At 40.4% G+C, this 17,798-nt stretch overlaps 1 protein-coding gene across 1 annotated transcript in view; it reads right to left on the minus strand.

The window, feature by feature from the left end:
* LOC145353303 (cilia- and flagella-associated protein 47-like) overlaps window positions 1-17,798 on the minus strand; it is a 495,401-nt gene that overhangs the window by 100,685 nt on the left and 376,918 nt on the right. The window contains exons 56-59 of the mRNA XM_080203935.1: window positions 15,681-15,792; window positions 10,275-10,379; window positions 7,774-7,930; window positions 6,059-6,154 (exon numbers count right to left, since the gene is read on the minus strand). Of these exons, the coding sequence (XP_080060061.1) occupies window positions 6,059-6,154; window positions 7,774-7,930; window positions 10,275-10,379; window positions 15,681-15,792 (470 nt within the window). The remainder of the gene's footprint in view (window positions 1-6,058; window positions 6,155-7,773; window positions 7,931-10,274; window positions 10,380-15,680; window positions 15,793-17,798) is intronic.

Genomic DNA, 17,798 nt, shown 5'->3' on the forward strand with positions numbered 1-17,798 from the left:
CAATGCCCTATACAGCTGCAGCAAGACCTCCCTACTTTTATATTCAATCCCCTTCGCTATGAAGGCCAGCATCCCATTCGCCTTCCTGACCACCTGCTGCACCTGCAAGCTGGGTTTTTGCGACTCATGCACAAGGACCCCGAGGTCCCTCTGCACCGTCGCCTGCTGCAGTTTTTCGCCAAGTAAGTAATAGTCCTTCCTACCATTCTTCCTACCAAAGTGGACCACCTCACACTTGCCAACATTAAATTCCATTTGCCATTTCCTGGCCCATTCGCCCAGCCTATCTAGGTCCTTCTGCAGACTCTCCACACCCTCCGCACAATCCCAGGCAGTCAGATTCGGAAACGGTCAGGAGTAGAGGAAGAGTGAGTGGCAGAGAGAAGGAACACTGGAAGATTCGTCCTGCTGGGAGGAGTCGTCGTTGGAGTGAGACTTAAACTAGAAGTCAGTTGGGAGATTCTTGGAAGACTGAGGGAAATGGCCATTGATGGACACTGGATGTTAGGAATTTTGTCTGGGTCTAAAATTGCCTGGCCCTTGCCTACACTATGAACTATTGGTACATTGAGGCTTCTGTGTCTATACATTCAAGACTAATTAAACTCTCCCTGCTTTCTCTCATCGTGAAGGCCTCGCTTTGGAAAGATGGTCACCCTGCAGCATTGATTCTGAACTCATATAAAATCTTACTTTTATCGTGGTCTTGATCTTCCTTTCCCTTATCCCTCTTTTATTGTATGAGTGCAAAAAAGGGACAGACATTGCGAAAGAACATCCTTCCCCTGTTTTATGTGTGTAAAATAAAACAACTCTCTTATTTTACCTTATCTCAAGTTAGCTGTGAATTATTAATAAAGGTTTGGGGCGCGTCAAACTTAAGGATTGGGGAAAATACACCACCACTTGTAAAGGGGGAAATCAGAGATCAAAGCCACCTTTCTGCTCTTACAGACATGTACTGAGAGGAGAAATCAGGGCCGCTTAACCACCCTCCTGTCTGTAACAGCTGGGATGAACTTTGGACTGATCCTGAACAATTCTTCAGCGAGTGCAGTGTCTTGTTTAAAGGTGGAGTAGGTTTTCTGGTCATGTTAGGAAATTAACTGCCTTTTCTGTAGTTGAGTGTATTAGTTGCCTACTAAGTAATGTATGGTTGATGTAAAGTTCAGTTTGCAAAATGTGACGTGTGCTCCATTCAGACGATCAGCGGGAAATTCAAATCTCTTATTTTCTTTATGGAGATCTTAATAACATAAAATGACAAAGTTCTGAAAAAAGACAGAAATTTGAATTTCTGTTATGCATTTTTATAAGATATTGATTACTTGTCCTTCAAGATCAGAATAAAACAGGTAAAGCTCTCTTTCTACTTGTAACCTGCTGCCTGGTCAGCTGGAATGTATTGTGGTTTTATGCAGCCATTTAAATATTTCCCTAAGTGCAGGAAGCTATCTTTTTTTATTTCTTCGTGGGATGTGGGTGTTGCTGGCAAGGCCATCATTTATAACATTATTACTGTACGTGTGTGATGATCAGATCCCCTAACAATATAATCCAACACCTTCATGAACATTGTGGTACCCAATTAGAACTCAACCACCACTAGTGGTTCATATAGATGTGTGCCCAGTTCTCATAATGCCTACATTCTGTACCTGACTAGCATTTCACTTCTCTTTACAGAACATAGAACAGTACAGCACAGTACAGGCCCTTCAGCCCTCAATGTTGTGCTGAGCTTTGTCTGAAACCAAGATCAAGCATTCCTACTTCCTATTATTCTGGTGTGCTCCATGTGCCTATTCAATAACTGTTTGAAACTTACTAAAGTGTCCAATTCCATTATCACTCTCTGAGTAAAGAACATACCTCAAACATCCCTACTATATTTCCCACCAGGAACCATTTAGTTAGGATAGTTGATGAAGGACAACATGTCAGAGGCTGGTACTTAGGGCATGAGGGATATCCAATCCAGCTTTATCTGATGATCCAAATCTATATCCTATGGATCCCTGTTCCCTGCAAGAGAGTCCTCAAAGAGTGTCGAGGATCATGATGGATGTGCTGTCACCTGCATAACTGCCACAGCAATACAGAGAGCTACTGGTGTCAAAAGACAAAGGGGACCATGCACACGAGGGAGATGAGTAGCTGGATGAGCAGGAGTTACAACTGGTGCTGCAGGTCTCCCAGATCAACCTGGGGCCACACCTGTACTCCAGCTCATTAAATATTGCTTCTCCAAATCCTGTACAATTATCATTTCTGAACAATTGGAACCAAATATGAAATATTCAAATATGAAATATCATTCTGAGCGGAGTTACACTGATAAATGTGGATAATTTCAGCTGAAATCCCAGCTGTTTATTCTATATTTCATTCAGGGTTGAAATTGCTTTTCATTTTGCAAGTAATGTTTTGTTTATTAACATATACTGAAAAGGTCACTGTGGGAAATAACATGAAATTGTCTATGAAGGATATAACCTAGTCATATTCTGGTCCTACTTCTTTAGTGTATAATGACAACATTTTGTAAAGCCTTCGGGTCACACAAAAAGGCTGACAAGCTGGTGCAATTGCCAGAAACTTGCTAGTCTCGGCAGAACACTGATCATGATTCATAATCTTCATGAAACGTGGGAAACCTGCTCTAGGAAAGAAGTTCTCTTCAGTGAAAAGAACACATCTTGCATTGAGATTCTACATTTTGTACAGATTATCTTGGAGCCAATCATGGGGTTGGTGATGAACCACTGCACCTCCTGCCCAAAGCATTATCTTGTAAATTTTATCTTTTGCAGCCAGATTTTTCCTTCTTCCAATCCCTCCTCTCTCTGGGGAGGCAACAGCCTCATGATATTATCACTAGACTATTAATCCAAAAGCTCAGCTAACGTCCTGGGAGCGTGGGTTTGAATCCCACTACGGCAGATGGTGAAATCCGAATTCAATAAAAAAAATCTGAAACTAAGCATCTACTGATGACTATGAAACCATTGTCATTTGTGGGAAAAACCCATCTCATTCACGAATGTCCTTTAAGGAAGGTGATCTGCTGACCTTACCTGGTCTGGCCTGCATGTGACTCCGGAGCCACTGCAATGTGGTTGACTCTCAACCACCCACCAAGGGCAACTAGGAATGGGCAATAAATTCTGGCCAGCCAGGATTCTGTCCCATGACAGAATGAATAAAACTCTCACATAGCTGTGTCCAACTGATGGCTTGGGGAAGTTGTGGGGGGTGGGGGTGGGGGTAGGGGTGGGGGTGGTGGGTGTTTTTGGTTTGTCACAGAGCCCAATTCATTTCCTCATTGAAAATTATCTTCTCTTTTTTAATTGCATCTAGTATTTTCCTGGTTCCTACTATTGTATAATCTTTCAATTCTAATCTCAAATTTCTTCCACAGTGGTGATTACCAAATGATTTGCAGCAGGGGTCTAGAGGCAGTACCTCCATTGGTGATTGTGAGCTATATGTAAGAAGAAAGATCGAATGAATGCACTTTATATCATAATACTGAACATAACGCAGATTTCAGAAGATATTCCTTATCAGAGTTGAGAATCGGTGCAGTCAATTAAATTCCTATCACACGAGCCTTCCACCGTTTCTTGGCTTGTTCAAACGTGAACAAAAGAATACTTGCTGGAGAAGGGAGTGAGTACAAGGATACTGCAATACACTCTGAACAATGCTGCTAAGCTGCAGATGGTACTACAGATGCAATCAGGACAAAGTAGGTGCAACCGAAAAAGATGCAATGTTATAGAGGCCTCCTGTTCTCTTGACTGTCCTGGCATGTCAGTGTTTCTTTTTTGCCCCAGAGTTGAATAGCCATTTAAGTTTTGTTTATGATGATACTTACTGCCAAGAACACCTCCTCACATATACCAGCATTTATGGGGGACACCTCTTCTCAGGATCATGAAGTTAGTCATCCTTTTTTAGATTACAGATGCTTAACACCTCAATTGACAAGACTTTAAATGGGAACAGTGACTTAAAAAAAATCAGTGATTCTGGCATTCTGGCACTATACTGGTGCCTTGATCCTTTCAACTACAGGAGCAATGTTGAAGTTTCCTCCTTGCCAGAGGTCACTTGATAGTAATATAATAATAAAAGCACGCTCCAGGTGTTTGCTGAGAATATGTAATAAAGGTGCACTGAAGAAAATTGGGCTGCTCTCAATAGAGTTATACTGGTGGACAGTATCGCAATGTAACTAATATGAGGGTCAGATGACCTGGTAGACAATGTAACCAATGGCAAAATGATGTGGTGATCAGCTGACCCAGTATAAATAAGCAGCAGATAGGAACTGTGGGAGCTTGTATGGCCCAGGGTGTGGCCTCAAGTGTGGGAGTAATGAAGTTTCTTTATTAAAACTCTTTCTATGATTTACTTCCTGAAATTAGTTCCCTTATTGCTTGCAACTGAAGTACCCTTATTGCCAGATGAACAGACAACACAGTACAAAGGGAACTCTAGCCCAAAACCATCAAAAATAGTGTTCATGTTTTCCAGTACACTGTGGGGGTGATTCTCCAGCCCAACGCACTCATGCACATAATATAAAATAATGGGGGGAGGGATTATAGCATGTACAATGCTGGGGAGACTGCCATTAGGGATTCTCCCCGTGCCTCAACCTAACCTGGTTCCTACATAGTGATGAGCATATTTAAATCTCATTTAAATACGTTAAGTCAGATAGAAGCCAGATACTCCTGACTCTGGAGATTCTCCAACCCTTGGGTGCAGTGGAAATTTGGCGCTAATCACTAGTGGCTTCCACTAGTGGAAAGCAGTCGTGATGTCACGCCAGGGGGCTCAGAGACCATTGGAGTGTCAGGGTGGTTGGGGAAATGATTGACTAGCACCCTAGTACTGCACCCTAGCAGTGCCAACCAGAAAGGAAAACAATCCAGGGCAAATAAAGGACATATATATTCTATAAAATTCCTCTCTGATCCCCTGGGATGATCAGAACCACTTCAGATAGAACCTGTGCCAATTTATCATTTAGACTTCCTATATAATTATTTCAAAACACTCCTGGGTGGCTCCCACCTCCATAAACTTAAGATTATCCAAAACTCTATGTTATCTATATCCTAACCTGAACCAAGTCCTATTCACCCATTACTACCTAATTCGCTAACCAACACTGGCTCCCGGTGAAGCAATGCCTTATTTTCAAATCTCTCCATGGCCTTGCACCCTCCCTGTCTCTCTAACCTCCTCCAGCCCTACAACCTTTCAAAATAATTGTGGCGCTCCCACAATTCTGGCCTCCTGTGCATTCTTGACTTTAATTGTTCCACTATTGGTGGCTGTGTAATTTTGCTGTTGAGGCCCTGAGGCCTGGAATTCCCTTCCCAAATCTCTCTATCTTTCCTTCTTCAACACACTCCTTAAAACCTATCTCCTTGACCAAGCTTTCAGCTATCTGCCTTAGCACCTCCTTATGCAGCTCAGTTCAAACTTTCCTTTGGATGTTTTATCATGTTAAAAGTGCTTTTTAAATATACACTGTTGTCATATTGTATCCATGTTTATACCATTATGCAAGATTATTTCCTTTTGCAAATAATCTTGGTAATGATTTAAAAGTTCGATGGCCAATAAAGATTCCATTGAAGTGAAAATCAAGTCAGCTTTAGTTTGCAGTTTGTATAGAGATCTGATAAAAACAAGGCTTATCTGACCTTGGAAAACTAGACATTCAATGTACTGTAATGAATATATGCTGTATGTGGTCCAATTTATGTAGGGCTTTGAGAAGTACATTATACAACCAAAAGCAATTATAACAACAAACTGTACTTAGTAATACAGATGAATCACAGTGATAATGACACAAATATAATGAAAAAGCTAAAGACTGTAAAAACGTTTTATCATCACATAATTAGCAGACAGATTGGTTTTGTGATTTCTAGGATAAGTATAAAATTAAATAATTTCAGACATAACGTATGAAACATATGCAGGATGGGAAAACTGCACCTTGTTGCTGAAAGACTTGGTAAATCATTACCTTGATTTTGCTTCAGTGGAATGCAGAAAACCGACTCTTTGTTACTGCATTGTGGCAAATCAGAAGGACTTTGATGGTGCATGACCTGTTCATTATCTGAACAAATGAAGATTAGAAGATTAAAAAGCTTTTACAATTTATTGTCATATCAAAGAAATGAATCAATGACACTAATGTATTTTCTTCTCTCATATCACATCAAAATGAACTGTAAATTAGCGTACGGTGGAACGTTTTACAATGAAAGTGGCAATTCTAGACAGACCACTTTATTTAGAAAGAAATCTAGTAATGCTACAATCTTCCAAAGATTTAATATACAAAGATGTGTGATGTTTGCTCCAACTGAAGATATATGTCCAATCCATATTTCATCAATCAAGTATAAACATAGCACAAGCGTTTCTTCAATACTGTAAGCAGAAATAGTTATTTTCAAACTATTCTTTTTACAAATCATTCTTTAATGGTTTTAAATGATCATAGTTAAGTTCATCTTTATTTAGCATCGAAATTAGTTATAGGGCAGGATTCTTTAACCTCCCAGCTATAGGTTTCTTGGCAGCAAGAGGTGACACACCATTCGCAGGCAGCAGGATATTCTGGTCCTGTTGCTATCAATGGGATTTCCCACTGATTCCATCCCACACCACTGGGAAACTCATGACAAGGATGCACCGTAATCAGAAGCTGAAGATCCCCTCCCCCCTGTACCCTGGCGTGAACGACCAGAGAATTCAAGCCATGGATTAACAATATAAACATAGCTAAATTAAACTGAATAGCATTTTTGTGATCTTACCACACTAAAGAGAAAGAAAACTGAGATAACATCTTGAATCGGCTGTATTCTTATTAAACAACATAAATCATTTCTCATTCACAATATGCTTTAGTATTTTCAATGATTGCTTCCAGCTCTTAACTGCACTTACTTTAGGAACTGCTAGCAAAATGCCAAACATGTTGCTCTGACATTTGGAGAAACAGATACAAATTAGAGCTTCTTTGGTTTACAGTTATTAATTACAGTAAATACCCAATGAAAATGTGTTCAACCTTCTGCATGATTCTGAGCTAGTTATTCATTCCAAGTTATCTATTACTATTATAACTGAAAAATTGCACATTGAAATAAACTAAGTTATGAAGAAGATTTGTGGGCAATTTTCCTTCTGTGCCCCCTCTTCCAAAACCATTGACAACTTGCTAGCAGAAGGTTCAATGGACACAAGTTATCTTTCAAAACCTACAAAAGTAACCTTTGTACAATCAGAACAATGAGTTTCAGTGCCACAGTTAAGCCCAATCCTGTGCTCTGAAGATGCTTTAGAAGCGTACTTTCAAAGTGAGCTTTAAGAAGACAATCAATGCTCAAGATCTTAGACATTTACCCTTCCCTAAACAAGGAATGTTGCAGTAAACTGTAGTGCATAGCTATAATCATCCAGCTCAGCATGGGTATTGGATTGTTCTTGTAAACATCAAGTTATGATTTGCTCAGCAATTTACTGGATACGATCACTAATCTATTGCAGCTAGCCTTGGTTAGCTAGCCAAGTAAAGCATTCATGAGTGTGAAACATCAAACAATTAACACCGGCACTTGTGCTAACTAGCATGTTTTAAAAATGTTTTAGGGCAAAACTATTATAAATGTACTTTAACAACATTCAATTAGATAAATGGAATAGTGCTCTAAATGAGACCATCACCTGTCAGCACCACATCGACCAGAAGAAATTCATTTGTGGGGTTCTCAAAGGGCACAATAATTGATGCATGTGAGTTGACATTTGCAGTGATACTAACAGGGTCCATTTGTTGGGGAAGCAAGCCGACTCCTGACAGATGAAACGTCCATTCTTCTAACTGGTGAAAAATGGAAGAAGTTAGCCATGTGAAAGATCTGCAAAAGTTTCTCTCAACAACAGCAGTTCACTTATTTTCAAAAGTTTTGAGGCATTTTTAATTGTTGAGCATTAATATTCAGTGAACAAGGATGCAAATTGGAAGGGACAACCCTTTCTTTTTAAAACAAACAATGTCAGCAATTAGGTGAAATAAAATAATACTTCTGCACATATTGGGGAATTACATCAGATTTTGTTTTGTCCTTGAAATCAAAATCTAAACAATTGTTTGATATTATGTGAAAGATTCAGGTTAGAAGTTCTGATTATGTGCACAGAAGGTGTTACAATTTGTTTCTTTTTTTTCAGACTTTCTCCCACTGTCTCTAAGTCAGAAGATTACAGTTCAAGTTCCACTCCGGAGACTTGAGTACAAAAGTCTAGGCTGACACTCCAGTGCAGTACTGAAGGAGTGCTATTGTGTTGGAGATGCCACCTTTCAGATGAGATGAACCTTGCCTACTCTCTCAGGTGGACATAAAAGACACCATGAAACTATTCAGAAGAGCAGGAGATCTACCCTTGGTCTCCGGAGCAGTACTTATCCCTCTAGCAATATCATTAAAACAGATTATTTGGACGTTATCAATTTGATGTTTGTGGAATCTTGCTATGCACAAAATGGCTGTTGTGTTTCCTATATTACAACAGTGAGGGAGAACTGGCAGGTGTAAGGTGCCTTTACATCATGTGCAGTGAACATTAACATGCAGGATACAGTAGTTTGCAAGACTTTCTAGTTCCCCATCTTAGGCATGTAAGTCTTTCCGATTTGTGAAACAGAGGGGTTTCTCTCAACAGGTTTTGAGAGCCACATGGATTCTGTCAATTGCTCCATGCAGCTGTGGAAACTGGCCAGTCTGTAGAAATATTGAACTCTCTGTTTTGCTGGCTCTGTGAGTAATTGAAATGTGCCACCAGCCTGAACAGACCAACAGTGAACTGCTTGAATTATTGGCAAGCTGATGCCTGGCTACTCGGATTGACATTTCCAGATGCTGACTGAAAAAAAAATTAATTTTGCAAACAATTTTAAGGTGGTGTTAGCTTTAATGATACAAAATGTTCATAGTATCACCCAGTTCTTCATGCCTATCATGGTGGGCAGCATGTTGGCACACTGGATAGCACTGCTGCCTCACAGCTCCAAGGACCAGGGTTCAATTCCAGCTTTGGGTTACTGTCTGTGTGGAGTTTGCACACTCTGTCTGCGTTTGCATGGGTTTCCTCCAGGTACTCTGGTTTCCTCCCACAGTCCAAAGATGTGCAGGTTAGGTGGATTAGCCATGCTAAATTGCCCCTTATTCTTCAAGATATGTAGGTTAGATGGATTAGCCATTGGAAATGTATGGAGTTACGGGGATAGGGCGAGGAAGGGGGCCTGGGTAAGATAGTCTATCAGAAAGTCAGTGCAGAATTAATGGGCCGAATGGCCGCTTCTGCGTTGTAGGGATCCTATGATTCTAGTGATGATGGTAACTAGTGGTTTTTAGAATGCATCACAAACCAGAGGGCCTCTTCTGAACTTTTATCGGGGTTAAATGTACCCACCATGTGAGGAACCAAATATTAGGCAGTTTTCTCGATGGGGAGGCGATGGCCTAGTGGTATGATCACTAGACTATTAATCCAGAAACTCAGTTAACGTTCTGGGTCAAATCCCACCATGGCAGATGATGGACTTTGCATTCAATAAAAAAATCTAGAGTTAAGAATCTACTGATGACAACGAAACCATTGTCAATTGTCAGAAAAACTCATCTGGCTCACTAATTCCTTTAGGGAAGGAAATCTGCCATCCTTATCTGGTCTGGCCTAAATGTGGCTCCAGAGCCACAGCAATGTGGTTGACTCTCAACTGCCCTCGGGCGACTAGGGATGGGCAATAAATGCTGGCCCGGCCAATGACGCCTATGTCCCACAAACTAATAAACGAAAACACCTCACATATTGTAAGGAAACCAGTGTGCTTTTTGCATTGAATGTCCTAATAATACAGCCCAATACTGTATAAAAACAATAAAGTTCTATAAACAGTCTAGGCAGTGTCTATGAACAGAAAAGGTAGGGTTAATGTTTCACGTCAATGAAATTTTGTTCTCAACATTTTTGTTATTCCAATTTCCAGCAATTTTTCTGCAGGAATTTTCTTTTCATAATAATACGATAATATGCCTCAGTTATTGGGTATGAAGTTTTAGAGACTCGTGTACAATAACACAGAGATCACTCTTCCACTCAGTTCTCTCAATCCCTTCATCTGGATCATTAATATTGATGGTGATGAGGAATGAAATACATACCTGAGGACACTTGAAGATAATAGTTGCACAATGATTGGTTTTTCCCAGAGTTGAGGGAGAGAAGTGAACAGGTACTTCAACTGTAGACTGAGGATTCACAATTAACTGTGAACAGGAAGGAATCAAAACATAAAATCAATATTGAGCTTTACAGGCTGGTTCCTCTGATGTGCAATACTGGCCATATGAATGTTTTGTGTGATTAATGAAGGCTGCTACTTTGATCCGCTGTGGTTAGTCAGCAGTGAAGGTCTGTTGGGACCAAGATATTTAACATTGTTATACAGAATCTCAAGTGTCAGTAACAAAACATATATTACTGGAAACACAGAGCTTAAAGTTTCCCCACGGCAAGTGGTGCACCTCTAGCTGCAAGTGTAGGAGAATCAACTTAGGACCTGGATCTGGCGGGTCCAAGCCATGAAATTCCTTTAAAGCCTGTGTTTAAAATATTCTGAACTTATTCTGATATCTGTGTTAAATTTTCCAAAAGTATTCAGCAAATCAAGTTCAGCTTGTTCATGCGTAAATTAGACCACATGTGGTGGTATCATCTTCCTGAGATATTTTTATACTTTACGGAGATAATGTGATAATTCAGAACAGATGGCATTTGAAATATAAAAATATTTTATGATGATGTCATGATACACAGTCCCTTCTGCCACACCGAGGCATACACTGCATTTAAGTTGCACAATGAACAGTTCATTGGGATTTGATTGTGGTCAAAAATAGTCACGTGGGTGGACAGGGTAAGATGCTGCACACTCTTCCACAAGTTACTGAACTTAAACAAAGGGGAATTTGTGTTGGGAGACAGTTATCATGAGGCAGATGTACTACATGTGCTGTTCATTGTTTGCTGAACTATTTGGAAGGTGAGGATTTTGGGTGCCACTTCCACCATTTAAAGACCACTTGCCTTTCGTCATTGCAGGACTGCTTGTCATCAAGTACAACAGGGATCTTGGCCTTTTTTGAGCATGGAATGAAAGATAGGGACAAGTTTAACTTTCAGTGTCAAGGGCAGGCAGTAAGCTACCTCTCGTCATGCATGGTGTTTAGAAGTGGATACAAAACAAAAAGAAAAGGAGGTATAACAAAATATTTCAGCATGGGTCCTCAGCTAAGATTTGCCCTACTCTTTTAAGGTGAAGGGGGAGAGGGTGTGCATTCAGGTTACAAGCAGCAGCAAAAGGTTTCTGAGGGCAAAAGGATGCAAGAGTTTCCGATAGGCCACCCAAACTGTCTGATGCAACTTCTTGGGCCCTTCAGGAAGCAGGAGGAGTGAGAACGTGATTCTGTTCGAGGACCTGACAGCCCTCTATGCAACATCAGCAAAGGCATGGCAACATGTAGCTAAGTAAATGATTGGGAAGTGCTTTGCTCCTCAGGTCTGACTGCAATACTAAACATTATTTAATGATCTTTCCAGGGTTATCAAGATAAGAATTCCATGTCTTGAGCTTTGAAAACACCTGTGCCACCTGCATCCCCACAAGTCAAAACTTATAGAGCCAGTGCCAGAGGTATTTCTAGCAGAGGAGTTGACCTTTAGGTCAAGTCCATGCCAGCTCCCTGCAGAGCACACCAGTCAGTCCCTCTGCCATCATGGTAGCCATAATAGTATATTTCCTTCACATTCCCATTTATGTTACTTCTGAAATTATTGACCGTTATTATTACTCAAAATAATTTAAAGTTTTGTGTCATTTGCAAATATTGGAATGAAATCTAGGTCATTAATATATCACCATGTGGATACCTTTCTCTGAGCCAAGAGACAAACATTCTGTTCCCTGTTACTGAGTACTCACACTGTCCCTTTTATTCATGAGCCTGGCAATTATGTGGCATTTCATGAAAAGTTTTTCCCACCATTCCCAATTCCCATTTTGCTGGCAATTATGTGGCACTTCATGAAAAGTTTTTCCCACCATTCCCAATTCCCATCATGCTCCTGCAATCACGTTTCCTGACTTCCCTTACCTCAGATGCACACCCTGCATCTCCTCACTACCAGAATCCTCATTTCTTCAAACCTTACAATCATGCACACAAAATTAACATTATCCAACCATGACAGGTATATTCTGACAAACAGCTCACAATGTAACATCCTTCCTTGCAGGAGAAGATATTACATTAAATGGAGGAGGCCATAGCTCCCGAGACAGTCTTTCCCAACTGAAGGAAAAGGTCCCGTAAGATTGCGATATGAGTAAAGATTGGGTCGACTGGGCCTGCGTTCACTGGAATTTAAAAAAATGAGAGGGGACATAATTGAAGCATAATATTGTGTCAGGACTGGACAGATTGGATGCCAGGATGTTGTTCCCTTTTTTTGTGGGGGGGAGGATCTAGATCAGGGTGTCACCATCACATGATATGGGGTGATAGGCAGATTAGGACTGAGTTGAGGAAAATTGTCTTTAATTGATGAAACTATGGAATTCTCTACCACAGAAGGTTGTGTAGGCCAAGTCACTGAAAGTCTTTAGGAAAGAAACGGATAGATCTCTAGATTCTTAAAGTGTCGAGGGATATGGGTAAACTGCCAGAGTAGCATGACAAGATAGAGAATCAGCCATGATTATATTGAATGGTGCAGCAGGCTCATAGGGCCGAATGGTCTTCTGCTGTTCCTTATTTCTACATGGCAGAATGAAAGGGGGTGGGGGGGATGGGGGGGAGGGTTGTGGAGTGGAAACCGGGAAAGACATTCTGAAGGGTTTTGCCATAGTTCCCTTGCCCTCTGCTCTTCTATCTAACCCTACACATATCTGCGAATGACAATAAGAACTGCTATTAGCCATCACAAATTATTCTCTGCTTGCTCCTAGATGAAAAACTGTTGCCCTCTTTCACTTCACATGCAAAATGTTCAAGTACCTTATTGTACATGGCAACAAGCAGTCCCACACCAGCAAAATGCTGTTCCCAGAACTCACAAGTTGATAGTGAAACCGAGAAAACTGACCAGAAAGTTACAGAAGTTCACCAGCAGCCTAATATGATCACAATAATAGTTTGGCATTTTTCCATCATCTTTAACATGGTAAAAATCTCCCAAAGCATTTTACAGCAGCAACCAAAATCTGAAACAAAGTCACAGACGGAAAGTGGCCAAAAACCTCTTCAAAGAGATACAATTAAAGAAGCATCTTAAAGCAGAGACAGTTTGTGAAGTTCTAGGGAGAAAATTTAAGGCTTAGGATCTAGGCAGCTGAAGCCATGGTCATTTATGGTAGAATTTTGGAGATGCACAAGAGGCCAGGAATGCAGGAGCACAGAGATCCTGGTGGGTGAAGGGCTGGAGGAGATTATAGAGATAACGGAGGTGGGGGGAGCTAATGTTGGTCAGTGAGTAATAGATTGATAGGATTGTTGCCAATTTAGGCTACTATTAGGAAAACAAGCATAGTTTTAAGGGAGTTATATTTGTATTCGTAAACATTAGAAATAAGGTATAGTTTTAAGTGGGTTTAATATTTCTCTGGAAGGAAGAATAAAACCAATAGTTAGATTCATGCTAGACAAAGGTTTTTTTGTGTGTGGGGGTTGGTTTCAATTCCAACTGTGCTTTTACTGTGCTTAGAAAGGGTTACAGAGTGAAGAGTAAATAAAATAGCAGAAGTATGTGACAATTGTTTCACAACTGAGGCTTTTTAAGGTAGGAAGTCTATTTTTCTTAGTTTAACTGACTTTGTGGCAGTTGAAGATAGCATCAGGAAATGAACATCTCTTAACTCTGTCAGAAGAAGCTATTTGGGACAAGGGAGGTGTAAAGAAGCAGACTTCCCAAAGATGCAGATAACTAGGGAATTGGGATAGATCGAATATCTGAAAAGGACTGAAGAGAGCAGAGAACAAGGCATTGATCAGGAGAATTCAAAATTGCAAACAAATCATTCTGAGTTAAAGAGATAGCTGCAGTAACTGGAGTTAAAGTGGGAAAGCAGACTTCAGAGGTAAATCAAACATTCAATGCCATTTCCAAAGATTATGGGAATCAATCGTTAAAGAAATTGTGAACAGTTATACAACAGACAACATGAAAAAATTCGGAGTTGAAAGTCCTAGACACTGGATTCACTGATAAAAGTGGAGCAGAAGCTTTGTTTTAAAAGAGTCATTTGGAAAACCTGGACTGGATTTCACAATGCAAACTGCTTTGTGCAAAGCATTTTGTGGAAGAAAATTTAAAAGCATGTTTTGGGACTGGAGTTTGTAAACTGTCATGTGTCAGTCATCTGGGGAGGGGAGGTGGGGGGGAATGCAGTGTCTGCAAAGAAATCCACAGTTACTAACTTGGGTTCAGAGTGGGGTGCATGATTTGACACAGCCAGTCAGTGTATTACTGAGATCTCGGTTAACCTTAAAATATGTTTACATTTGTGAAGCTAATAGGGAAGTAAATGATAGTGTAATATAATCCATCTTTTCATGTTTAAAAAATGTTTCTTCTCTTTGTTGTTAAAACTAATTTGTGCTTCCGTGACTCTATTCCACCACATTTTCTAAAATAAATAAAACATTACAATTATTTGAGCCAGGATTCCACTCTTGGGCCTTCCCATCCAGTTATTACTGGGATCGTAACACTCCAGGTGGCAGAAAATTACAATTAGCTCAACATGACAGAGTTTGCAGGCTGCCCAGGACAGCACTGGAATAGTCACATCCAGAAGTAACATAAGGCATTAGTGAAGGGTTTAGCAGCAGAGATGGAGGTTAAGTGGTCTTAGTGATGGTGGGGTAGGTGGCAGTTCAGTTCATGGTCAGACACAGTATCAAAGTTGCGAATGGAATGGTTCAGCCTCAGCTAGTAGCCAGAGAGAGATAATACAGTACAGAAAAGACCCTACGGCCCATCAGGTCTGTGGCAAGTGTTGGAATGTAACCAGTGACAACTTTGTATTGGATGTAAGGTCATCAATGGGAATAAGGTGTAAGGGTCAGCTGACCCAGTAAACCATGGAACCAATTACAGAATGATGTAATAGTCAGCTGACCAGCTGATTCACAATAAATAGGAAGCTATGCAGAATTATTGAGAGCCTGGAGTGGCCTAGGGCATGGCCCCATGTTTGGAGTAATGATGTTTCTTTATTAAACCCTTTCTTTGATTTATAAGTTGGAGTAAGTTTTGTTGTATTTTCATTAGCGGCATTTTGAAGACTTCCTTCTGAAGAAGCAGCAAGAAAACCAAATTATGGCGGGAACCATTGGCTACATTTATTCTTCCCAATATTTTGTTGGAGGATATTCCTCATAATCCAATACTGGATGTTAGACCAGAAGTTTTAGTCCCACAATGGCATTAAGTTCTTCTTCTGTAAATGACTCCAAACAAAAAAAAGAGTACTCGTAGTTATGCTATCACTTCTTAGAGATACTCACGGGTTTTCTGGGATCAATCTCCACTGTGAAAATTCCGGGGTTACTGTTGACCAGTTCCAAATTCAGAATCTCAATAGTAGAATTAGCCAAAGGGATGGTCTGCCAAGTCCATCTGCAGAAAGAATTGTGACATAGCCACAGTTATTGAACAGAAAAGAAATCTTTAATCTAGACTAAACAAAACAACAGAGAACTTGAATGCATCAGTAAATAATTCATCTGGTGTGCCGTCTTCAGAAAGATTTCCACATTATACAATAAGTGGCAACACAAAACATTGGCTGAGATGTAAGCAGAAAACACTGGAAAATCTCAGCAGGTCTAACATCATCTGAAATGTTCTGGCTATTCCCACAGGTAGGATCTTTCAGTCCCACTGCTGGCAATCACTCCCACTCCCACTCCCCCCCCCCCCCCCCACCCCTGCCCCTGCCCCCACCCCCACCGTGTCCGCCGTGAATTCCCTGGTAGCAGACGGTGTGAACAATGGGAAAACATATTGACAGCAGTGGGATCAGAAGATTCCGCCTCCGACCAATAGTGACCCCCACTGCCGCCACAAAACACATTGCTGAGGGGGTGAAGGAACACATGCAGGACATACCACCATCAAAATAACAGTCAAAATAGAATTTCCATCATGCACTGAGATGTAAAAATGCCATTTTAAACTAAAGCAGCAAGTTCTTTAAAAAAATGTAGTTTTTACCAATTTCCCCAGGGCTGGTGCATTGGTGTTATTGATTGGCATTTTGACATGATACAGATGCTCAGCTGTTGTTTAGAATTATACAGGAATAAGTAAAAAATTCCCACCGTGCTTCTCCCGACATGCTTTTTAAGTTGACCATATACTAAAGTGAAAACAGATGCAAAGATCGACAGAATATTCCTATCAGTGAAGGAAGCTTGTTAGAACTGGTTAGAATTTAAGACATTTTATTTCACTGGTCTCTGTTGTCTACTCATTTTCCTCGCCTCTCATATGTACATACATACAGACATACAAATTAGAAGCGGCAGTGGACCACTCGGCTCCTCAAGCCTGCTCCGCCATTTAATATGATCATGGCTGATCTGAATGAAACCTCAACCAAAATTCTTGTCTACCCTCGATAACCTTTCATCCCTTTGTTAATCTAGCTCTGCCTTAAAAAATATTCAAGGGCTTTGCTTCAACTGCCTGTTGAGGACAAGAGTTCAGCGACTTTTCACTCAGAGAAAATATTTCTCCTTATCTCCGTTTAAATGAGCAACCCCTTATTTTTAAACAGTGACCCTTTGTTTCAGATTCTCCAACAAGAGGAAACATCCTCTCCACACCCACCCTGTCAATACCCCCTAGGACCTTAAAGTTTCAATCAAGTCACCTCTTATTCCTCTAAACTCTAGTGGGTACACATCCAACTTCTCCAACCTGATAAAACAGTCTGCCCATTCCTGGTATTAGTCTAGTAAACCTTGTCTGAACTACTTCTAACACATTAATATATTTTGTTAAATAAGGAGACTAGTACTGTACACAATATTCCAGATGCAGTCTCACCAATGCCCCGTATGTGTGAAGCAGAATCTCCCTACACTTGTAATCAATTTCCCTTCACAATACATGATAACATTATATCAACTTTTCAAATTCCCTGCTGTACCTTTTCTTATTCATGCACTAAGACACCTAGATCTCCGTGCATCTCAGAGCTTGGCATCTCTCACTATTTAGATAAGGAGCCTCTTTTTACTCTTCTTGCTATAATCGGCAATTTCACATTTGTCCACATTATACTCCATATGCCAGATTTTTGCCCATCCACTTAACCCTATCTATATCCCTTGGTAGCCTCTTTATGTCCTTTTCACAATTTACTTTCTCACCTTACTTTGTGTCATCAAATTTAGCAACCATACCTTCAGTAGAGACTATTTCCTCCAACCAGTTGCATTGATATTGGTCTTCTTTGTCAGCAATAGTCTCAACTGCATTTACCTGTCTTTGTTCCCATATTTCTTTATTCACTGTCTTTGTTCACTGTCTTAATCTTGAACACTGACATAGCTTCTCTCAAGCAGTAACCTTGGAAGTGAATTCCATGGCCTTACAATTCTGTGGGGCTGAGACAG

The sequence above is a fragment of the Carcharhinus amblyrhynchos genome, chromosome 15 (assembly GCF_965287045.1).
Source record: "Carcharhinus amblyrhynchos chromosome 15, sCarAmb.v2.hapA, whole genome shotgun sequence".
In the NCBI taxonomy this organism is placed as follows: Eukaryota; Metazoa; Chordata; class Chondrichthyes; order Carcharhiniformes; family Carcharhinidae; genus Carcharhinus; species Carcharhinus amblyrhynchos.